This window comes from Perissodus microlepis, chromosome 14 (genome assembly GCF_051167445.1).
Source record: "Perissodus microlepis isolate ML-2025 ecotype Zambia chromosome 14, ASM5116744v1, whole genome shotgun sequence".
In the NCBI taxonomy this organism is placed as follows: Eukaryota; Metazoa; Chordata; class Actinopteri; order Cichliformes; family Cichlidae; genus Perissodus; species Perissodus microlepis.
In genome coordinates, this window is record NC_140474.1 from 38,667,647 (window position 1) to 38,691,518 (window position 23,872).

At 45.6% G+C, this 23,872-nt stretch overlaps 2 protein-coding genes across 4 annotated transcripts in view; both read right to left on the minus strand.

Annotated features, from left to right (window-relative positions):
- The window catches only part of ubash3bb (ubiquitin associated and SH3 domain containing Bb), a 44,761-nt gene extending 39,349 nt beyond the window's left edge, over positions 1-5,412 (minus strand). For both annotated transcript variants that reach the window (XM_084951504.1, XM_084951502.1), the window contains exon 1: positions 4,925-5,412. In XM_084951504.1, the coding sequence (XP_084807630.1) occupies positions 4,925-5,052 (128 nt within the window). In that variant the 5' untranslated portion in view covers positions 5,053-5,412. The remainder of the gene's footprint in view (positions 1-4,924) is intronic.
- Positions 5,413-5,524: 112 nt separating this feature from the next.
- On the minus strand, positions 5,525-23,817 carry gkup (glucuronokinase with putative uridyl pyrophosphorylase). 2 transcript variants are annotated; one of them, XM_084951505.1, is made up of 23 exons: positions 23,637-23,817; positions 22,485-22,591; positions 22,359-22,403; positions 22,112-22,265; positions 21,951-22,022; positions 20,249-20,337; positions 18,833-18,989; positions 18,573-18,650; positions 13,736-13,827; positions 13,561-13,666; positions 13,407-13,486; positions 13,253-13,321; positions 11,641-11,701; positions 11,518-11,534; positions 11,366-11,423; positions 10,679-10,771; positions 10,536-10,596; positions 10,163-10,276; positions 9,005-9,062; positions 8,272-8,340; positions 8,129-8,192; positions 7,975-8,046; positions 5,525-5,957 (listed from the first exon to the last, which is right to left on the minus strand). In XM_084951505.1, exons 1-23 carry the CDS (start codon positions 23,691-23,693, stop codon positions 5,862-5,864), a joined length of 1,869 nt encoding a protein of 622 aa, XP_084807631.1. In that variant the 5' UTR covers positions 23,694-23,817; the 3' UTR covers positions 5,525-5,861. The 2 variants fall into 2 exon arrangements, with proteins under 2 accessions (XP_084807631.1, XP_084807632.1); XM_084951506.1 differs by lacking the exon at positions 22,485-22,591.
- Positions 23,818-23,872: the final 55 nt, after the last annotated feature.

The window sequence follows — 23,872 nt, forward strand, 5'->3', positions numbered from 1 at the left end:
AATAAAAAAACAAATGAAATAACTGCATTTTTTAATTTAGCTGGCATGGAAATATTAAAGTACCTTTTGAATGAAGTGATGAAATTATGTTGGAATAATGAGTTGTTTGTGTCGGGATATTGTGATTACATTTTATAATAATGACAGACTTATTAAATCAAAATAACTTCACATTCACACAAAGTAGTCGTGATGACTTTCGTGCTGATTTCTGTCAGCTGCTAAAGCAAATGTTTAGGAGGACACTGAGATCGATGTCCAGTACTACAATACAAACTGTAACCTCCTCTCTACTGCGCAGTAGAGCTGCCACAAACGATTATTTTGATAGTCGACTAGTCACCGATTATTTTTGCGATTAGTCGACTAATCAGATCATCATCCATTGGACGTAAAACGTACAGCTTATTGCACCAGCAGCATCTGCTCTTGTATAACTATCATTAGCTTACAGCTTTAAGTGTTTAAGGTATGTGCTAACTAAAAGTAAAGACAAGATGATAGTTTATTGAATTTTAATGAAATTTGCAGATTGTTTCGGTGAAGTTTAATAAACTCCTTGCTATCTAAAATATAACAGGACACCGGAGTAAATTCTCGAGCATCTCACACTTCTGATAATCAGCTGTCTGCTTGACGTTTATTCAGCTGTGTAAAAACTATAACTTTAATCTCAGCCAAACCGATTCACTCAGGAACAAATAAAATACTAAAAAAAGCCAAACAGTAACATTTTTAAGTTATCTAAGTCACTTATGTATGTTTAACCTGAGTAGTGAAAGACGGCGGTGGGTTTGAAAACGATTTGCCGGGAGTCCGGTGTTCTCACGGCTCTAGTGAGCCTTGCCCCCGGCTCGCTATCGAGCTAGTGGGTAACAGACGTCTCCGAAAACGCGGAGCGCTTTTGAAAATCTGTGGTGTCTTGATAAACTGAGCAGATATTTGAGGTTTACACAGCTACATTCCCGCCTGAAAATATGTTAAACGTTTATTTTGCGACCCAGAAAGAATAATAAGAGTAATATTAAAACTAACTAGCTGCCGCCATTGTTGGAAACTGAGCTGGGCCGCGCTATGAATTCTGGGACAGAGCTGCTTCTTCTTCTTCGGGGTTTAACGGCAGCTGGCGTCCTTGTACATGCAGTGCTGCCATCTTCTGTTTCAGTCCGTTATTACACTCTTAAATCCTACTACTGATTCCTGCGTCTTTTGGGATCTTACAAAGCTTCAAACGACACGTCGACTATTAAATTAGTCGTCGACGATTTTGATAGTTGACGTAATCGTGACTAGTCGACTAATCGTGGCAGCCCTACTGCGCAGCCACAGCAGATGGATTGAATCTCAACAAAACCGAGATGAGGGGTTAGCAGGCGACCATATAAAGGCGAAGGAGTCACAGGCTGATATCACCGGGCTGTGATAGTGGGTTCTACACCAGCGCTGGCTTGCCTGCAGGGCCTGTCATTGTTTTCTGTGTCCATTCATCAAACCACAGCACACTTCCTCTGACACACACACGATGTGTGACATGTGCCTGGACGAAACCCTCTCAGAGCTGGAGCACTGTGAGATTTGCTCCGTAATGTAGATTAAGATGATTTCTGCTGTTTGGAGCAGCTCGGCTCTCAGAGGTCACCGTTTGGAAAATGTTAAACAGGAAGTAAGGTGTGTTAATGAAAACACACGGCCATGATTCATGGAGTATTCAAAGTGATGATCATGTGACACGGGAAAGAACCAGTCAGCTGACAGTTACTGCTTCATCGTCCTGAAAAAGCACGAGCTACGTTATTTAACTGACAAGGAAACAAACAGGAAAGCAAACATTTGCTGCCTTTGTTGGTTTAAAGTATGAAGATTGATTCAGTTTCAGTCACTGTTACACAGTTTCTGCTTTTCCAGACATCACAAACCTCTAACCTCCCCGACACTAAACTGCAAATGTTTGTAGATGTGGAACGAAACAAGGAATGTGAAGATGACAAGAAACGTCATGGAGAATATTCTTTCTGTTTTCCAACATTTTAAAGATAAAACAATGAACAGATTACAATAGAAATCAGTTGCTGCCCTTGACACTGTGTTATATGTAGGAGTACGGTGCTTTTTCAGACCACGGCCCATTCAGCATTCTTTGTTTCCTCAGAGGGAAGTAAGCACTAACAACAACACATCAGATAAACGGTGATGAAACCACTGGCACGTCATTAGCACCGGCGTCTTTTAATATCAGCATCAATATTAACCTAGAATTTGAAAACGAGTGCATCCATAATTGTGTTCTAATCAGTACAATGCTCCGATGGTCGCCATCGTTTCCTTATGTCCAGACTACAGCACTGGCTCTCCTCTGAGCCCCCCAGCTCAGCTCCAACCACTTTTAGTCTGTTTTTGATAACTGTCTTGGTTTTCTGACCACACAATCATTATTTTGGGCTGCATCAGGCAGCTGTTTCTAAAACGTTGTCAGAAACCAGCTGTACAATAACTGCCCAGCTGTAGGACACCCGCCATGCAAGCCGGCAGACGTACAAATTCACTAGAAATGGAACAAAGCCTGCGAGCGCTACATGCTTCTGTCTCCTCACGTCACAAACCAAACACAGTGCCCTAATGCGGCGGCCTGCGCCCGCAGTGAACTTCCACCTTTTCCTCTGACATGTCGTTGCTGCTGCCAAGCCCAACGCCCACCCACGGGCTCCTGCAGGACATTCAGTCATCACTCCCCAATTTCTGCTGGTATATTTGAGTGGACAGATCAGTTCTGACCCTGGAGGCCAAACTAGAGCTTGCTGCTGAGTTTTCCAGTTCAGTGCTGAACACATTTTGAAGTCTAGCTAACGTATTTGCTGTATCCACTTTAGAACAGGACTATACAGAAGTGTTGAGCTTTCTGCCTGTTCTGCTGAAAACTGCACAAATAATTCAGCAAACAAACATCAGTGCATGTCGGCCAAGTCAGCTGACAACCGGGGCCGTCCATGCCCACACCAGATCTCTGAGGACAGTCCAGACAAATACTAAAAAACTGCTGATACGCACGGCTGTGTGCATATGCTCGGTGTGAAATTCTATTAAAAATCACAGTGGGTGGCGATCACCGTAACTACACCAGGTGATTCAGAGTGAGGTGCTGAGAAGATGTTGGGACAATCTAAATGATCTCAGTCATACTGTTCTGCATTATGTTGTTCTGTCAAGAGCTTCCCTCCCAGCTAACATCGGACGGGTACAGACAGATCCATGACAGATCCATGACAGGCCGCTTTTAGGGCAAATGGAAAACATGGACAAGGCTTCCACGTCTGAAGAACGAACCATTAACTATTTAAACCCACATTTTTCCTCAAGGCTGGCAGGGCCGACTCCTCCAGCAGCGTAAAGCTTTGCTTGTACAAACAGCTTGACTAGACTAGTTAGCAGTTTCAAGTCTCATTGATGCATCACGATCTTCACGTAGTTCCAAAGTGTCTGTTAGTGTGAAACGGGACAATAACCTGACAGGCCGCTACAGTATGAGCGTGCAGTGCACTTTGGTTTCACGGGCAGATCCACCTCGCACTCTTCATATCTGGTTTCAAAAAAGCTGAGACGTCGATGGTAAAAACACTCAGATCGATGCTTCAAAACCGGAACGTCACAAATCAAACAGTGACTACATCCACCTTCAGTTTATCAGGCACATCAGAGCTACTGACAGGAGGCATCGTTTAAGCCCAGGTCTACTGTATGTGTGACATACTGTTACATGTATATACAGGCTGCGTGCCCACACCACTGACACAGAGGCTGTTCAGTCAGTAATGCTTTAGGACCTCACAGTTTGACAAATCACTCGAGTTTCCTGGTCTGTTTATTTAATTCTTATTTATATTCTATGAGCGGAAATCCACTCACATATTTTTGTGTTTGCTCAGATCAAACATATGGTGTCTTGTTGTGTTTCCTTTAATCACGATCTGCTTTTTTAGAGCTCTGGAACTAAAACCTGCTGGTTTTATGTTTGTAAATATGTGAGGTGACAGTAAATCCTCGCAGCCTCTCTCAGGGTCTGAGTGCGGAGGGCTGCTTTCGTGGTGGTGATGTACAGCATACAGTAGGGTTGTGTTTACAGTGAGTGCCTGCAGCCGACTGGACAGATGTGAACCGTCGATCTGGCCAAGTCAAAGACAGTCCCTCCATTCAGTAAGGGCCCAGGACACAGGGTGATCCATGAGACCCCCTCCGCACGCGTGCGCACGCACACACACACACACAGAGTGCTTCATCACTTCAGAGGACGCTGAATACACTCGCATCCATGTCCTGCACATCCAGCTCAACCTACCCATATTGTTAACCTAACCTAACCTTCAGCCAAAATCATCTCCAGTGTGGATTATTTACCTCATGGGGACTTCCTTTACATCCCCAAAGGGCGGAAGGTCCACACAGCGTGGCTGCCTAAACAGATTACTGTGACACACACACACACGACTCCTGACTCCAGTTTTGTGAACAGTTGACATATGAAACATGACGTGACCATAGAAAACCTCAGAAATAATTCAACTTCTAATGTCGTTACTTTGTGTCACTACATCCGAGCACAGCTGAGAGCTACGATTTAAACACCACCCAGTCATCCTTCATGCTAACCTCTGTTCATTATGATTCACTCACCCACGCTCAGTGGACATTATATGTATTTATATTTATGTAAAATGTCATACACGCACGGGAAAAGGGAGAGCAGCTAGCCGCTGTGACTGAGGCTGTGCGGGGAGAGCGCTGATGCCGTTTGACCCGTCCGTCCGCCCGCTCACCGTCACGGTGCTCACGGCTCTGTGGACCGCCCGCTGTGACTCTCGTGTAATCCTCCAGCGGACACACAAACATGCAAACATGTACCCGCGCGCACGCACATACACGGGCTACTTACGCCCTTGGTTTGGGGAAGCCCATGGACAGCAGCACGTCCAGGCTGGAGCTGCATTTCATCGAGCCCGCTCGGTTCTGCCGGAGCCTCCGAGGGAGGATTTTGCTGTAGAGGTCTTCCTTAGCAGCCATGTTCAACCGGCCTCAGCCCACTGCAGTCTGACTCAGTCCAGCACTTCACCTCCGGCTAGTCCACGAGCTTCAGCTGGGTCCGCATGAGTGAAGAGATCACGGCAACTGCACGGCAGAGAGCGCAGCGCTGTGCGGCCAGGCAGAGCCCGCTACTCCGCCCACTGGAGGAAGCAGCACAGCGCAGCTCACGCACCGACACTGGCGGCTTTACTATAGCGTGAAACACAGACACGACCCGCTGTGAAAGCTGCCTTTATGATGTGTAAAAATACACTTGGATTATACACAATTACGTGATCATATGTAGGACAGCAGTGCGTCATGTGTCCACTGCTGCACATCGAAGCAGAACAGCAGCGGGGCCGTTTGTGCTGGGCGGCACCGACAGGCTCCAGACACCGTTTCCTATAAAATGATTGTTTTGCACTGAAAACAAATCGGACACATTTTAATACCAGATACTAACTGCTGGTTCTTTCATCAGTATCACTTTATTTCCCCTCATTATCATGAACACTTTCAGTTGGCAGTATTACAGTCGGGCCTGCTGGAGCTCTGGTCACAGACTGTGAGGAACAAACATGGATATGTTAGGGCATTGAAAATTATTTTTATTGCACTTCTGGCACATTTTGAATTCTATGAAACACAAAATTATTAAAATGCATAAATGCCATCTAAGCTTTGTTCTCCACTGTAGTGATTTTAGTCTTTGAAACGACACCGGAGCTCTTTCAGACACGTGCACTGTGCCACGGCCGTGAATTGGCCCCAACTGAGCCGACCGAGTCGTGTGGAGACGTGTGAGGTTAGTGTTGGCCACCGACAGCGCTGGCAGATGGGTTATATGGTGAGATGACACAGAACACACAGCCTGCCTCCTGGAAAGCTCGCCTCATCTCCACCTAGCGGGCCAAACACAGACTGCATCAGAGGGAGACAGAGGGCTCCACATACACAACTTCAACAGACCCCAGATGCTCCTCAGTCTCCCACCAGAGAAGGAGGCTGGGGGCCGGGGTGAGAAACATACAGTCACTGTACAAATGATGTGTTACATTTGGATTTCCCAAAAACCCATAACTAGCTGGGTGTACACACACTGCCATGCAGGGTAGCAATCCCTCCAACCCTGCTGTTCATTAACTGATCGAATAAGCTATCACAGAAACCAGACAGTATTATTTGTTGTCATTTTATAATTAGTCCTGTTGCTGTTAATGATGTACTGTTTGTTTGTTTGTTTCTTCCTGCTGTTACATCCAAATTTCCCCTTGTGGGACACTTAAAGGATTATTCTATTCTATTCTATTCTATTCTATTCTATTCTATACTGACACAGACTGGTCACCATGTGGAATGAAAGGATGGAAATGAAAATCACCCGTCTGCAGACTGAATAAAGAAACTCTGAAAATCAAAGTGAAAAAACGATGCTGGAGACGAGTTTGTTTTACTGAAATGCAGCAACTCCGAATGACGCGCAGCAGTTTGTGTGACCTCCGTGTGCTTGTCCGCACGCCTGATCCTGGAGGATCTCCTCCCACAGCTGGGATCTCTGGGTTGTCGTCTTAGGGAAAATACTGGTTTGCTGCCAGTGTCTCAGCCTCCCAGTAGATGCACTGATGGTATAAATCTTATGGTGTTTTTCAGAAACACTGAGGTCAAGGTCACTGGCAGAAGCCAATATGAAGGCGATATGATCAGAGAGCACAAACATGCTGCGGCTGTGTTAGCTCAGTGACAGACTCACACTCATGTCTGCAGTTTATTTTGTTAAACACGAACACACGACAGCAGCAGTGCTGCCACGTGTGTGCACAGAGAGGACCAGTGTGTTTGTTTGTTCGATGAAAGGCTTCAGTTAACAGTGCAAAATGTAAACAAACTAACAGTGCACTTTAGGAAATATCTGTGGGTGTTTGTTTTCTTGTTTGTTTGTTTTGAGCTCAGCTCATTTAGTGTGAGAGCCCTGCTGTAGATGGATAGTTTCTAAATATTTGGAAAAATCATGTAAAACAGTCTTTCTACACGATTTAGTTGGAAACAGAAGAAAAGAGTGGGGAAGGTTTCAGCAAATCAAACCTCACATCCACCCGACACTGAGTCCACTAAGAGCACAGAGTGGCAGAGACGATACACATGATTTACTGAGACACATCAGAGACTCGTGGCTCTAACTGCAGCTCATTCTCTGATCTATAAACTGAGGTTTCCTATTTGCCTCCAACCTCTGAGTAAATCTATTTTAAAGGTGCACTTCACCTTAGAGTCAGTATTTTTTGCTCAGGTAAAAAAATCCCTCCATAGTTTTGGTGGAGTCGCCTCAGCACAGTCACAGAGCTCCACCTGTGGAACAAGAGCAACGTGTAGCTCTGGATTTGTGTTTGCTAGTTAGCGAGTCAGCGCTCCACTGGAGCCAAAGCGACCAATTTTCTGTGCAGCGAGTTAAATAATCAAGACGATGAAATACCAAGATCAATACAAAGCTCCAGGCCAGAGTTATTATCGGTGGGCATTACCATCACATTTACATTTAGTTTTACATTTCTGGGTTAAACTGAGTTTAGTTTTGGTTATATTGAGGTTAATAATAATAATGATAATGTATGTTTTATTGATCCCGTGGGGAAATTCCTCTCTGCATTTAACCCATTCACTCAAGCAGTGGGCAGCCATTGGGTGCCGGGGAGCAGTGTGTAGGGACGGTACCTTTGCTCAGGGGTACCTCAGCGTAGCTGTTCAGGGGAATCGAACCCCGACCTTCCGATCATGGGGCCACCACTGAGCTATCCCTGCCTGGTTCAACTGTTTACTGATGTTAGTTTGAGTTTTTGTTATTTACCAGGGAGGCATTTGTCACATGTAAGATTTAAGAGGTTCACAGAGTCCTACAGAGACCTCCACACAGCGCACTCTTACCAGCCTCGCCCGGTCCAGGCACAGACCCACCACCGCCCCCCCACTGCCGGGTAACTTCACTGCCGATCCAAACTGCAAGAAGCAGCGCAGACTTTAAGAAGGCACGGACACAGAAACACAGCCTGATGCAGCGCGGTCTTTAAACACCACCCACCTGCCTCGCCAGCTCAACCATCTTGAGATTCCCGGGGCCGAGACAGTCATCGGTGTAAATAGACCTGTGTGATAGAGGCCTAACGTTAGCTCTGAATACAGCGAGTGCAGAATGCATGCCTCAAATCAAAACGTGTCGTTTACCGGCGCAGCTCAAAGTTCTGGTCCATCAGTTGAACCAGGCGGCTCCAGTCTTTGTCCCGGAAAGCCATCCTGAGGGAGGAAGTCACGTGACACCAAACTTTATATTAAAACGCTGTGAATGCCACAAGCTGGCACGGGTACATTTGTGCCGGCAGCGGTGGAGGAAATAACGCCTCAACACGTGGCACCGCCAGACCATGAACTTCCACAGGTAACACACTGAGGGGTGGTCGGATCACCATGGCAACCGCTCTGACCCCTGTATGTGCTGGTTTTCATCTTTGCTTCATGTTGTGAGTATTTGGCTACGAACACAAAGGCAAGAGAAAGATTGTGTGTGTGTGTGTGTGTGTGTGTGTGTGTGTGTGTGTGTGTGTGTGTGTGTGTGTCCTGCTGACTGAAAATTCTGAGACATTTTACAGAGAAACGCAAAAATAATGTAACAAGTTACTTTCTCCTGGGAGTAATTAAGTAACATACTGCATTACTTTAGATAAATGTATTCAGTGTAACATGTGCAATGACCCCAACACTGATGACCACACAGTGAGTCTTTGACGTGTTGCTAAGCGACAGCGGTGCCTCTCAAAGCAGAGCCAATGAGAGCCCAGTGAAATCAGACTGCATAGGATACATTTAGTAACCTGCGACTTTAATGAGTCGGTTAAAATAGTTGAATTTGAACAGGGATGCATGAAAACAGCAGCTACAGAGTAACAGACTGTAAACTAACCTGGCCTGATCAGTCAGCTCAGCAAATCTCCTCATGGCTTCAATGACCAGCAGCTCCCCTGCAGGACGACACAAAACACAGAAGCAGTCTAATGCATGGACCGGTGTGCGTTTGTGTTTTCTGGCAAACACACTTTCAGTTTAAAACAATGCCATTTACCTTATCCTGGGACAGAGGGACTTCATGGGTGGATCTGTGTGACTGATGAGGTCTCAAATGTTTTATTCTGGTCATTTTTAACATGTTATTGTTCAGACCATGGACACAATTCACCGTCTTTTAAAAGATCCTGTCTGTGAGGTGAGCAGCAGCAGAGCATTTGTAGGAGCAGCTTACACGTACTGAGAGACTTCTGCTTCGAACATCGAGCGACAGTTTGGAAATGGAGGCCTAAACATAGCGAGCACGGTTTAAGGACACAGCTGAGGCTTCATTTCATTTTCGACACGTTACTGATGCTGTCTGATAAAACAGATGACTAGTCTTGTTAGTTAGCTCCACCGTTTACCTCTGCTCACTTCTACTCGTTGGGGATGATCCTGTGAGAATCCCCTGCTGTGCCTGCAATTCAACTACAGCCAATTTCTGTACAGTGGAAAGTGGAATCCGTCTGATTGGTCCCCTTAATCCAACTTTGATTGGCACAAACATTAAGCAGCAGGTATGTTCGGCTTCTACTGTCTGAGATGAACATGTTAGAGATATCACCTCTCTATGACGTCACACTGAGTCTGAAACGGTGTTTAGAGCAGTCTGAAGCTGAGTTTCTGCCCTATAGAGATTACCTGGACCTGAGCTTGGAGGGTTTTGGTTCGTTTCAAAGGGTTATTTGTAGAAAACACGGACTTTGTATCAGGATGGTTCCTGCCAGTGAACAGCACATGACACTGATTATAGCAATGGGTTTAAATAGTGGGATTACTCCAAAATAAGAGTGTGGTGGGAATGTCACTAGTGTTGGTCACGTTAACTGGACTCACTCCTTCTGAATGAAACAGTATTGATACTGACGAAATACGGCAGATGACTACAGAGCACCAGTATAGCAGGAAACAGCGAGATCATCACCATCAGTAGGATTCATCTGCTGAGCACCTGTAACGTCGGCACCGTTCGACACCTCCTGCCTTCAAAAGAACGTCTGATTTGGAGACATACCACTGAGCCAGCGCTGTCGGATGTTGCTATGGATACGGCCAGAATCACTGGGGTCGCTCAGGTAGGCCAGCCAGAACGGTGGAAGTTCACTCATGTCCATAGGAATGTAGGCTCCTGATAATGGAAAACACACACAGACACACATGAAGACAATTTCAGCATCAAATGACAATAAATCCAAACGATAAGAAACTGAGTACTGCAAACGTCCTGCACCAACATCACGCAGTAAGTCTGAGATTATAAAAGGTCTCCCGAAACCACGCACATGAGGATATACCACACACACACACACACACACACACACACGATGTAACAACAACTTTTGTTTTACAGGATATAACGTTTATGGCGCTGACAGGGAGGTCAGTACCGAAGCCGTGCTCTTCCATGAGCTCCTTGCTAAAATCCATGTACACTAAGCCTTCATACACCTGCAAGACACAACAGTAACGTCTGTCACTTCACAGTTAACACTGACAGGCAGGTCCACGCACCGTGGGTCATCAGACTGACCTGCACCACTCGGTCCTGCAGCCCAGCAGTAATGGACAGCTCATCCGTCTCCACATCGAGGATGAAGTTGGCTCTGATTGGTTTGGGAAGATCCTGCAGCATTAATAAAAAACCAAAACAAACGTGACTCAGGACGACATTCAGTGCAGTACGGTTTTAGAGAAGAAGACCAGATCTGCACTCAGGAACTCAAATATGCCTTTCTTTGTCCACACGCCACCTTTCCATTGAATTCCATGTGTGCCTGTGCTGGCATTTCTCCTGCGGTGTTGCTATCAGTGTGTGAAGAGTGGGAGGAGAGGGTTGCATTGACAATCCAACACAATGGGCAGCACATTGAACACATTTCATAAGTGGTCAGAAACTTGTAAATAACTCATGAAAGAATAAAGTTACGTTGAAACCAAGCACACCATTGTTGTTCTTGTGACATTACCAATAAGTGTGATGTGTCACATGGCCCTCTTCCTATTGAAAAAACAAAAGTTGTATCCAAGATGGCCGACTTCTAAATGGCCACCATGGTCACCACCCATCTTGAGGAGTTTGCCCCCTCACATATACTAATGTGCCACAAACAGGACTTTAGTATCACCAACCATCCCCATGTTATTACGGCGTATCCATATAAATGGCCCACCCTGTATTTCAGATATGTGTGTAGGGAGACTGGTCACATGTCCTCACATTATCTGTGATGTTGTAGAACTTCATGAGACACTTCAGAGTAGCTGAGACGATGGCACTGTGAGAATCATAAACAAGTAGAATATTACAAAGTGCACAGAATGACCTCTGAGTTATGGTACGCCGTTTCAAAACAAAGCAAAAATACTCACCTGCTTCCAGCAAGGCCCTTCACACAAACACAAATATATGACATCATCATTAGACTGAATTAGATGCAAACAGGCCACAACCGTTTACGCGTTACACTCTGAAGTATCTGAAGGGATCCTTACCACTTGTCGGGGAATGTTGGTGTCGTACTTCAGGGTGAAGTTCTGCTTTGTCAAAGCAATCCTGCAGAGAAGAATGCAGAGCATTGGATGAGCTTTGAAAACCAGCCTGTGTGATCCAAGCCTGTAAACAGCTAACAGGGTTCTGGTAGCATTTGAACCTTTCTGTTATGTGGCTCAAACAGCCAACATATCTACAACCAGGCACATGTGGGGGGCGGGGCTTGAGTACCCACCCCTTCTAATGTCTCTGCACGGCCCTGTCTACAACCATAGCACTCTCAGACAATTCAACAGTGAACTCATGCAGTCATTTACAGTTGTGTCTGTATTACTGAAAGTAAGACTTTGTATTTCCATGTTTATTCTTGGACTCCAGGAGTAGCTTGAATTTTATGATCAAACTCAATCAGTTCATGAATGGACTGTTAGCTGATACCAGCATGTCTGCCAACACAAGTGCCGACTGTCTGATGTAGCAAAATGGCGTCACAAACTGACGGCCTGTGTTATAGCAGCACACGCACATTCAGTGAACTCGTTCACAAACGTTTGTAAGGACAGACAGTCTGCACAGACTGAAAACATTCAAATATTACGACGAATGATTTGACACATTTGCTCAGCTACAGCTAACAGGCTAACCATACAATCTACAGCCTGTTACACAAGCTCAGTCATATCTGAGAGACAATACTACATGGCTAACATGATCAACGGCACTAAACAAATGATGAAAATCCAATAAATCCACATAGCAAAGAAGTATAACTAATCTGTCTACATTCAGAGGGTGGTTGGCTAGCACGCCGTGACATAGCTTTGACTGACATTGGTTGCTTTGTCCAAGTCAACCTTCCGGTCCCCATGCTGACATAGGCTGTGGAGACTTTTCTTGTAAATCTCGTCCACGTCACGTCCCAGGTTTCGTTGTTGACACCTTGGTGCTAACTGCGGTTCAGCTCAACAGCTGCGAGTTCTCGTTATTAACCTTTCTAGAAGTTACACAAGCAAAACTGGCTTTTCAGTCACACAGAGATATAAATACATCCTGACATTGTTTTGAAGGAAAGTAAGGTCCCCCTTGAGCATCAGATCTGAGTGTTGCCTTCAGATGTACCTTGTAAGTGTTACAACTGTCCACTAGTCTCCACTGTGTAAGCATGTGAGATTTGACATTAGCAGCTTGTTATTAATTACTTTTTCATTTTTTTCATTACATTTTCTCTACAAGCTCTTATTGAAAGCAGGTAATTCTTCACCTGCTTTCAATAAGAGACAAGGCTTTGTTATGAAGTGTTTTAGCTCTTATGAATCAGCAGACACGGACAGAGTACATTAGAGATCATCTACACCAGGGGTGTCGAACTCCAGGCCTCGAGGGCCGGTGTCCTGCAGGTTTTAGATCTCACCCTGGGTCAGCACACCTGAATCAAATGATTAGTTCATTACCAGGCCTCTGGAGAACTTCAGGACATGTTGAGGAGGTCATTTAGCCATTTAAATCAGCTGTGCTGGATCAAGGACACATCTAAAACCTACATGACACTGACCCTCGAGGCCTGCAGTTTGACACCTGTGATCTACACAGACTGATAGCAGCAGGTACCCTCACCCTTGTTTGGAGCAGAACTGGTAAAACTTCTTACATGTCGCCTGTAGCAGTCGAAGACCCCCCAGGTACCTGCAATCAGTAATAAAGACAAAGACTTCCTCACTATGACGCCTCCATCCTGCCTTTGGGCTCAGTCAGCTGGCTGCATACACACCCTTCCTTCCTGCTGATACAGAACAGATCTTGCAGGCTGCCAAACTCTGTGGGGTCGTTGAGTGGATGAGGGACTAAAACCTACAAAGGTCACAATACTTTAGAACAGAGTGGAGATGTTTTAGTTTATAAGAATATGTCTTCATTTGTATTACCAAAGTCTGGGTCTCCAGCAGAGTAACCTCAGCCCAGAAGTTAGCGATGGTCATGGCGATTGTTTTTCCATTGAAGCCATCTGAGGGATTCCCCATTAGTCCCACCCTGGGAGTCGTCAGAGATTTGGGAAGTATTTTATACCGAAGTGTGGCAGTTGCGTGTCTGTTTTCTTACCTGGCATATGACCGGCATGTAATAGGTTTAGCAGGACTGCCTTGCTGCTTGGTGGAGTAGTGGGTGAGCCACTTGGTGTAGTCTGACAGTCCCTGAGATGTTGTGAGAGAAAGTGGTGTTAGACTGAAATTTAACCAGAAAAAGGAAGTAAAGTAACTGTACGCAGAAATGTACTTAAGATAGATTTTACATTAATGTAAAATATAAATGCAATGTTGTTTTACTCTTTTTACCCCAGACAATAATGGTTCCCTTAAAGAGGATCCATCCTGCTCAGTTCTAGCTTCATGTACTCGAGAGTACACTATATTGACTCGCCCGTCCAAACCAGGTGTTCGAATCACTGTCATGGGCACAGCTGCATAAAATCACACACCAGGCAAGCAGACTGCTTCTACATACAGACCCTTTCCAAAAAATTAGAATATCATGTAAAATGATATTTTGAATGGAATTTCCATAATTCCATTCAAAACGTTAAACTTTCATAGACGATTTCAAGTACTTAGTTGTTTATTTGTACATTTTTTGGGCTTCCAGCTCATGAAATCCATGAAAACATGATTTCAAAAAATTTGAATACTGTGAAGACCTCACCATTTACTTCTCATTTTTTGCAGGAAAAAAAAAGAAAAATTAGGATCACATCAAATTAATCAAAATGTGGTATTTTCAAAATGATATGTCAATCTTCAATACTTTGTTGGGAATCCCTTCGCCTTAACCACTGCCTCGATGCACCGTGGCATTGCCTGGTAGTTTTGGAAGCCCAGATTTCCTTGGTGCTTGCTGTCAGCTCTTCTTTGTTTTTGGGTCTGGCGGACCTCATTTTCCTCTTCATACCCCATAGATTCTCAATGGGGTTTAGGTCTGGTGAGTTGGCTGGCCAGTCAAGCACTGTGATGGCATGGCAATCAAACCAGGTTTTGGTGCTTCTGGCGGTATGGGCAGGGGCCAGGTCCTGCTGGAAGATGAAATCTGCATCTCCATACAGATCCTCAGCAGAAGGAATCATAAAGTCATCTAAAACACTCTGGTAGACTGTTGCGGTAACCTTGGATTTAAGAAGGCAGAGTTTACCAACACCTGCACCGGACATTGCACCCCAAATCATGACTGACTGTGGTTATTTGACACTGAACCTCAAACAACTTGGGTTCTGTTCCTCACCCATCTTCCTCCAAACACGTGGACCTTGATTCCTGAATGAAAGGCACACTTTACTTTCATCAGAAAAGAGGACCTTTGACCACTGGCCAACAGTCCAGTCCATCTTCTCCTTGGCCCAGTTGAGTCGCTCAGGCTCAGAAGTGGTTTTGAAGCTTTGATTCCTGCCTCATTCCACTCTTTCTGGATCTCTACCAGATTCTTGAATCTTCTGTCTGATAATCCGCTGAAAGCCACGGTCATGTCTTCTGCTGGTGCATCTTCTCCTGCCACATTTTGCCCTTCCACTAGCCTTTCCATTGATATGCTCGGACACAGCACTCTAAACAGCCAGCCTCCTTAGCTATAAACTTTTGTGGCTTACCCATCCTATGGCGGGTACCACTGATGCTCTTCTGGCCAGTTGTCAAGTGTGCAGTCTTCCCCATATTGAACCTAACTGAGACAATTGGATCAAAGTGAAGCAAATTAATGACACCTGGGAAAACCTGTGCAGGTGCTTTGAGTTAGTACAGTGGTTCCAAACTTTTTTTGCTGGGCCCCCCTTTGTTTTACAAGAAAAATATTTGCCCCCCTCGCAAACATCCTCCAACCACACACACACCCATATTTTGCGCCACTGCGGTTTATTTCACACCTCAAACATTTAGTAAACAATTAAGCAAATACAAGTAATCTGCAGGTAGTAATAAAATAAACTACCAACTCTTTTACGCTGCGTCCGCACGTATACAGGTGATTTTTAAAACGCAGCTGTTTCGTCCACGTAAACGGCGTTTGGAATCACCGAAAACGGAGATTTTTTAAAACTCCTTTTTGGGGTTTACGTGTGGACGAGGAATACAGAGTTCCTCACGCAACGTTAAAGGGATGTGCCTTTTTTCACGTCAGCGGTGCGCCACGTTATTGTTTACATGGGATGAATTGCAGAATGGCAGATAGTCAGATTAACAGTATTTTGTCTCTATCTGCAGGTTTTACACGCTTACATACACACGCAGTTACTGTCCCTCCATTTACAAAGGCAGAGGCGTCACGGTGGGATTATGTATGTAGTTGTTTTTTTTCCTGTGTAATAATATTCAACATTGCATCAATATATTTTTCAAAAAATGCCTCTCTGTGCAAAATGGGTTTAAAAACATAAACAGCTGTGGGATCCTGTTTGTCCGTGATTTGAACAGCCCAGCGCTGCTCCCGACGAAGGGGAAACCAACCCTGCAGGGTGACCTACCTCGGCACCTGTGCAGGTGAAGCCAAAGGGAAGATTTGCTTCACCATATTTTCTAGTCTTTGGCTTAGAATGAAGTTGGTTTGGAAACATATTCAGCGATGCTTCATCTCCTGCTTTGCGTTTGTGTGGCCGCCCTGTGCTAGCAGTGTCCAAGCGTTTTGTTTTTTCCCTTTTCATGCCGCGCCCCCCCTGCAATGGCTCTGCGCCCCCCTTAGGGGCCGGGCCCCACACTTTGGGAAGGTCTGAGTTAGTAGATGAGTTATGTGTGAAACTCAGTTTAAAACATTCATGCCCTGTAAAATTTGGGCTGATGTCTTTATAGTTTCTAATTTTTCTAAATCATGTTTTCATGGATTTCATGAGCTGGAAGCCCAAATTATGTACAAATAAACAACTAAGTACTTGAAATCGTTTAAGTTGTGGGCCCTGAATCTATAATCTATGAAAGTTTAATGTTTTGAATGGAATTATGTAAATAGAATATCATGCAAAAGTTTATTTAATTTTTTGGAAAGGGTCTGTACATTTGTGAAAGAATGGGTCGCTCATAGGAGCTCACTGAAGTCCAGTGTGGTACCATGACAGGATATCACCTGTGTAACAAATCCAGCTGTGAAATTTCCACACTACTAAACATCAATAGACAAGTCTGGGTTTGACGGTTGCCAGGGGCACAGTGCCAAGTGTAGAGTTTGGCAGAGGTGGGATTATGGCAGGAACTCCAGGCCTCGAGAGCCGGTGTCCTGCAGGTTTTAGATATCACCCTGGGTCAACACACCTGGTAGCGGTAGCGGATTCACGGAGAGGGTGGCGTGCCCACTCCAGGTCGGGGAAGAGTTCCTGCCCCAAGTGGAGGAGTTCAAGTATCTCGGGGTCTTGTTCGCGAGTGATGGGAGAAGGGAGCCGGAGATCGACAGACGGATTGGGGCTGCAGTAATGCGGACGCTGCACCGGTCCATCGTGGTGAAGAGAGAGCTGAGTGTAAAAGCAAAGTTCTCAATTTACCGGTCGATCTAGGTCCCTACCCTCACCTATGGCCACGAGCTGTGGGCAGTGACCGAAAGAACGAGATCGCGGATACAAGTGGCGGAAATGAGCTTCCTCCGAAGGGTGGCTGGCCTCTCCCTTAGAGGGTGAGAAGTTCAGCCATCCAGGAGGGGCTCAGAGTAGAGCCGCTGCTCCTCCACATCGAAAGGAGCCAGCTGAGGTGGTTCGGGCATCTGACAAGGATGCCTCCTGGGCGCCTCCTGGGTGAGGTGTTCCAGACATGTCCCACTGGGAGAAGGCCCCGGGCAGACCCAGGACACGCTGGAGAGATTATATCTCTCGGCTGGCCTGGGAACGTCTTGGTGTTCCCCCGGATAAGCTGGAGGAGGTGGCTGGGGAGAGGGAGGTCTGGGCTCCTCTGCTTAGGCTGCTGCCCCTGCGACCCAGCTCCGGATAAAGCAGAAGAAGATGGATGGATGGACGTTTTCAGTGGGAGAAACGTTTCGTGTCTCATCCAGGTGACTTCTTCAGTCTCAGCTGACTGCAGGTTTCGATCTTATAAACAGGACATTTGCATAATGACTGAAACCAGCCCACTGAGGAACAATGGGCTGGGAGGTCAGTTCCTTCATCATAATTATACAAATTCTCTTGACCATTGATCAACAACCACTGATCAATGGCCATCAGTCCCATTCACAGAGAGTTGGGGAATGGCTGCAATCACAGCATGGTAAGATGGTGACAGATGTACCCTCTGGCCCCCTCCTCCATTCAGAGACGGTCTTTCCCTTTTCACGTAAATGGCCTCCTTGACTCGGCGCTCAAACCAGCGTCCCTCCCTGTCCAGGATGTGAACACCCTCATAGAGCTAACAGAACCAGTAACTCAGGGGTTAGGGTTATAGAAGCTTTACTCACTGTGATACATTGACTGCAGGCAGGCAACTTGTGCCTCTTGGTTTGAACATGTTCTTCCACATCAGGCACTTACTATCACCTGCTTCTGATGGCTTCAGCTTCACCTACCTCACCCACTCCTCAGTCTACACTCTATCTGACCAAGATTCAACACGTCTGACTGTGCAGTTGAAGTTCATTATGTCTGATTGTGTGTAATGTTCTCTGATGACCTATAAAATCTACATGTTTGAGAAACTGCCAAACTGATCTCAAAACAGCCCAAATTTGAACTTTATTCATTTGAACCTGCAGGATAACTGACTCCGAGACTGAGTTACTGTTTGTTCCTCTGGCCACAACATTGCAGCTTAAATGTATTTACTCATCTTGATTGTTCACTGCAAACAGCCTTAATGCAGAAGCCAGGATTCTCCGTGGTACGGCCTCATTTGCTGACAAACTCGAGTATAAAATAAATCGAGCACTCGTCTCCAGCTTGTTTGCATTGATGCAGAGGGAAGTGTCGAGCTGAGGTAAGAATACAAACCACTTGTCCGATCAGCTGGAAGCCAGTAGGAAGCTTCATACCAAACACGTGGCACTGCTTCTCATTGATGAGCCACTCCTGAGGAGAAACAGCCATTAAAGTAAGTCTTCACTTTTTTTAGCTTGTTATAAAGTTGGATGGATTTGATGGGTTTAGATGCAACAATGCAACAAGAATAAAAGGCAGTTGAGTTCAAAACTGTTCCTGCACATTGCTGCCTGCATGGAAAGAAGCAAGTGAGCTGCTTTAGCTTTACGAACCCAGAACTGTCCAAAAGCCCTGCCCACGGTCTGAGGCTGCTGGCTCAGGAAGTCCGACATGTAGGACAGCGTGTCCCTCTGGATGCAGTAGAACACCACGCTGGCTAGCTGGGACGCCGTCTGCCCTTCCTGTGGCTTTTCCAAGAAGCGAGTTACCCTGGTTCAGAAAGTGCAGCATATAAAGCATTCACTCTCAACTGCAAATGTTAACACAAATATTTCACAGCCAATCGTAAGTCTGCATTTTCCTTTGAACTGATGGGAAAGCAACAGTAAGTGAACCACAGAAGAGCCTCTGTGAGTGGACAACAGGTCAAAATTTACAGCCGATGGCTACAGCAGGTCTCACGCTTAGATGAGCTAACCCGAACCCTCCTCTCATGTAAGGGCCACTTCAGTGTTCAAGTAGAACAAAACAAACAACAAACAGCCACAAATATTTCCATAAATGTTTTGTTTGTTTTGTTAAATTTCAAATTGGTTGATCGTGGCTCAAAGAGTTGGCAGTTCGTCCTGTAACCGGAAGGTTGCCGGTTCGAGCCCCGGCTCGGACAGCCTCGTCGTTGTGTCCGTGGGCAAGACGCTTCACCTGCCGCCTACTGGTGATGGCCAGAGGGGCCGATGGTGCGATACGGCAGCCTCGCTTCTGTCAGTCTGCCCCAGGGCAGCTGTGGCTACAACTGCAGCTGCCTCCACCAGTGTGTGAGTGTGAGAGTGAATGAATTGTAAAGCGCTTTGAGGGCCCCGAAAAGCGCTATATAAATGCAATCCATTATTATTATTAAATATTGTGTAACAAGACCAAACTGCAAACGTGAACGCAGATTTTAACTAGCTGAAGTCTTTCATTTAACTACCAAATAAACACCCAGGGCACGTGTTCGAGACCCTGGTCTACAGCATCAGAAGACCACACTGGCTGCCACTCCCGTCAGCTAAGAACAAGACACTGAGGATATATTTCACACATGCTCACAAAAATCAGCCCAAAGGAGACTGGAAAATGCTGCCTGGTCTTGAGGAGTGTCACAACATTTGGATGGTGGGCTCACAGTTTGGTGTAATTTAATGAAAGCTTGAATCCATCCTGTCTTGTCCAGTCAGTTCAAGCAGGTGGTGCTGCTGTTAGGGTGTGGGGGATATTTTCAGTAGCAGCTACATCATGTATAGTGCTGTTTCCGATCGTGTCCATCCCTTTATGACCACAGTGTATTTATCTCTGATCGCTGCTTCCAACAGTATAACACAACAAAGCTCAAATCATCTCAAACTGGCTTTTTGAGCAGGACACGGAGTTCACTGTGATCAAACGAAAAGATTTGCTTCTTGGCTGTGCAGCCAACAACTCTGCTGTGTGATGCTATCATGTCAACATGGACCAGTATTTCTAAGGAATGTTTCCAGCACCGACCTCACCTGTGGGAATCATGGCAGACCTCTACGATGCCTCTGGAGCTGCTCTTCTCTCCTTCTTCCAGCTCGTAGTATATGATCAGCTCACCGGGCTGCAGTGGAGACACAACATGGTGAGCTAGCACACATAATTCACCCTTAATCCACAACAAGGGCTTATTAGCAAAACTGCTGCACAAAAGCTACGAACTGTTAACTCTGAAGCCCATATCATAGCTAATAACCAACTTACGACTGTGTAACCTTCTGTGGAATTCATCCCATCCATCCAATCTCTTCCACTTATCTTTATCAGGGTCACAGGGGAAGCCTATCCCAGCTACCACAGAGGCGAGAGGCGGGATACACCCTGGACAGATCACCAGTCTGTCGCAGGGCTAACACAGATGACCATTCACACTTATGGGAAATTCACAATCACCAGTTAACCCCACTGACTGCATGTCTTTGGACTGTGGGAGGATGCCAGAGTACCCGGAGAGAACCCACAGACACAGGAAAACATGCAAGCTCCAAACAGAAAGGCCCCGCCCATACAGTGGATTCAAACCCAGGACCTTGTTGCTGTGAGGCAGGGGTGGGGAACTCCAGGCCTCGAGGGCCGGGGTCCTACAGGTGTTAGATATCACCATGGGTCAACACACCTGAATCAAATGATTGGTTCATTACCAGGCCTCTGGAGAACTTCAACACATTTAAATGAGCTGTGTTGGATCGAGGACACCGGCCCTCGAGGCCTGGAGTTCGACACCCCTGCTGTAAGGCGACAGTACTAACCTCCACGCCACCGTGCTGCATTCATTGTTCCTTTGTTTTTTAAAAAATGACCTCATTGTGACAAATGTTTGATTTGTATGAAAACAAAAGTCACAGAGTGCTGTCAGTGTTACAAACCATTAAACAAACACGGTGATCGGACTGATAGACGATTTTATGATCAATACCAATATTTGGTGATTTAAAAAAGGTGACTTTTTTAAATGTGATCTTTTTAAAAACACATAAAACATAAAGAGATATCCTTAAAGTTGAGTTATTTATGAGTCCTTATGAAGATAATTTGATAATGAAGTTTAAAAATAATGGGCTACTTGTTGCCAACAGGGAAGTGGCAGACTGCCCCCTGGTGGACAAACAGCAACATTCATAACATGATTGAAGGCTGTTTCTCTTTAAATAGTTTAAAGTAACAGCAGCGCTGTACAAGACAGCAGCCATATCACTGTGAAATGATTTTAAAAAACACAAGCAAACATATTTCCCATGTTTCTTCTAGCGTCCACTGAAATAGCAATATGATTTAATATGTATATGGTTTAATGTGCTCACCTTTGTTTCAGCTGACAGGTGCTTCATCACTTCAACTTTGTACATTTGGCACAAGATAAAAATCACCCACTGACACTGGGAAACACCATCATATCAGCTGATGTCAGTCAAAGAAACAATGTCGCCCATACTGATCCACAGTAGCATCTCCTACCACACCACTGCTATACCTCACAGAAGTTCACACTGTCCACTCAAAAGACTACATTAAATGTTAAAACTTTAACATCTGCTACAGTTAGATGATAACCACACACTCGACCAACAGGTACCATCACTGTGACGGTCTTTTATATGCAGTCTGTCATGAAAACACAAGGCTTGGTGTCAGTTCATACAAGATAAATGGCATCTACCTGTACTATGAAAATCTCACCTTTGACCTGAAGAAGCGAATAACTTGAGCAATGTCAAAGTTTTGGTCTGCACACAGCATGTCTCCAGCAATCTGCTCACACAGAGAAGAAACGCTGAATAGCAGGCTTCGGGATTGTTCAGTGTTATTTAGTCCATTAGCCACGGACAGAGCGATCGTACCACCATAATGTCGTCCTGCAGCTTCCGGCTGCGTACGACCAACTCCAGGTCAGCCACGGCCCCGAGGCGATCCTCCAGCGTAGTACTGCCGTCATTTATGATATTTTCCACAGGGAAGTCGGTAGCTGTGGCCCAGCGCTCGTAGTGCTTGTACCTGGTCGGGTTCAGAGAACAGGAGTGGAAGGAAAAGCAAAACGATGGCAAAGTTTCCAAACACCAGCCAATCCGTGCAATCACTGCCACTCACTTATCAGCATTGGTAACCAGATAGACCTCTGTGAACAGCTGGCGCCTGTGAACAGACAGACACCGTCAGTGAGATGTACAGGAACATGAAAGCTCTCCGGATCACGTGTGGATCACGTTCACGCACATGTTGACAGTTTCCCACCAAAAGTCAAGGATCTTCTTTCCTCCAATTCCAGGAAGCAAGGCCTTAGGTACCCCGCTCAGGTGGCTGTACAGGCCTGTTTCATCATTCTGGCAGCAAAAGGAAGATTTACTACACAAAAACCACAACCTGCTAACAGCCCCCCCCCCCATTCGGTATGAAACATGGCTAAGTCAATAGGCCTAATTATCACCTTTGTAGCAACACATCAACAACATGGGCTATGCTGTGGTAACATCTCTGTGGCTTACTTGGATACTGAACCAATTCAACAAATTCTATCATCACAGGTTTTGTGAAAGCAGCTAAAACTTGGATTACACTAACAGCGCTGCACACTACCTGAATGTTTTTACACCTTTCATTTATTTCACATGAAATACAGTGATTTTCTGCGAGCCCCCCTCAGCTCAAAAGAATCACGTGGACTTGTATACCTGAGGACCAAACAAGGACTGTGACAGCTCACGTCCTGCTTTTTTTCTTGCATTGGTAAATCGACAGCAGCACTGTTGTACCTGCATTAAACCACTCCAGTCCTTTTGGATCCCATAATGAACTGTCGTGTTCGTATTGTTGCCATTTCTGCTGCAGTCTTTGCAAAATCTCTCTTGAAAATACATTTTTCATGTAAATGACACTTCACTGAAAACAAGAAAGAACAGAAAAGTTTGTACCTTATGACAGAAATGTCTTTTTTTTTTTTTTTTTACCGGAAAACACCGGTTACAGGCGTGTAGTGGACAACACACACGCAGTGGCCAAACTAGTGAAATAAGCCATCTCTGTTAGCGTCTCTCATAGTAAAGACGATAATATATTTAAACGCTGAATGTCCCATCAGTACTTTATCGCGCACCGCCGCTTTAGAAAAACCCTGCCATGTTACCGCCGCAACGGCCTGTAGGGGGGGCTGCACACACGTCGTTGAAAACGACGTTTTGAAAACATGCGCCGGTTTGTCAGCCGGATTTCCCATTTCACGGTTAATATTTCGTAAACATGCTAAGGGGCGTACAAACACTAGCCAGAGTCAAAGCGGCGCCAAAGTGTCAGCTTGTTTCAGGCAGTTCGGCGGCTTCACAACTAACGTGAACTTTGCACTGTTGTTGCTGCAACGTTGAACCGACTTACCTTAATCTGGGCCTCTAACACGGTGCCGTGACCGGCTACCAGCAGGATACAGATCATAGCCGGTCCCGGGGCTCCTCTGGAACCTTTAAACACTGAGGGTGTGTGTAGGGAATGTCTGCGCTATGTGCTTAAACCTCAGTGTCCACAAACACGCCCACTTCCGAGCGGAGCCTTCAAAATAAAAGCTTTAGAAAGGAAATGGCTTTTCTAAAGTCTTTTAACCAGTTCATAAGCTT

Coding starts and splice junctions, on each gene's coding strand:
- gkup (XM_084951505.1), bottom strand. CDS start 23,693: ATGATCTGTATCCTGCTGGTAGCCGGTCACGGCACCGTGTTAGAGGCC. Junction 22,023..22,111: donor TGCAGGACGACATTATGGTG/GTACGATCGCTC, acceptor CTGTGTGAGCAG/ATTGCTGGAGACATGCTGTG. Junction 13,828..18,572: donor TCCAGCTGATCGGACAAGTG/GTTTGTATTCTT, acceptor ACAACATCTCAG/GGACTGTCAGACTACACCAA.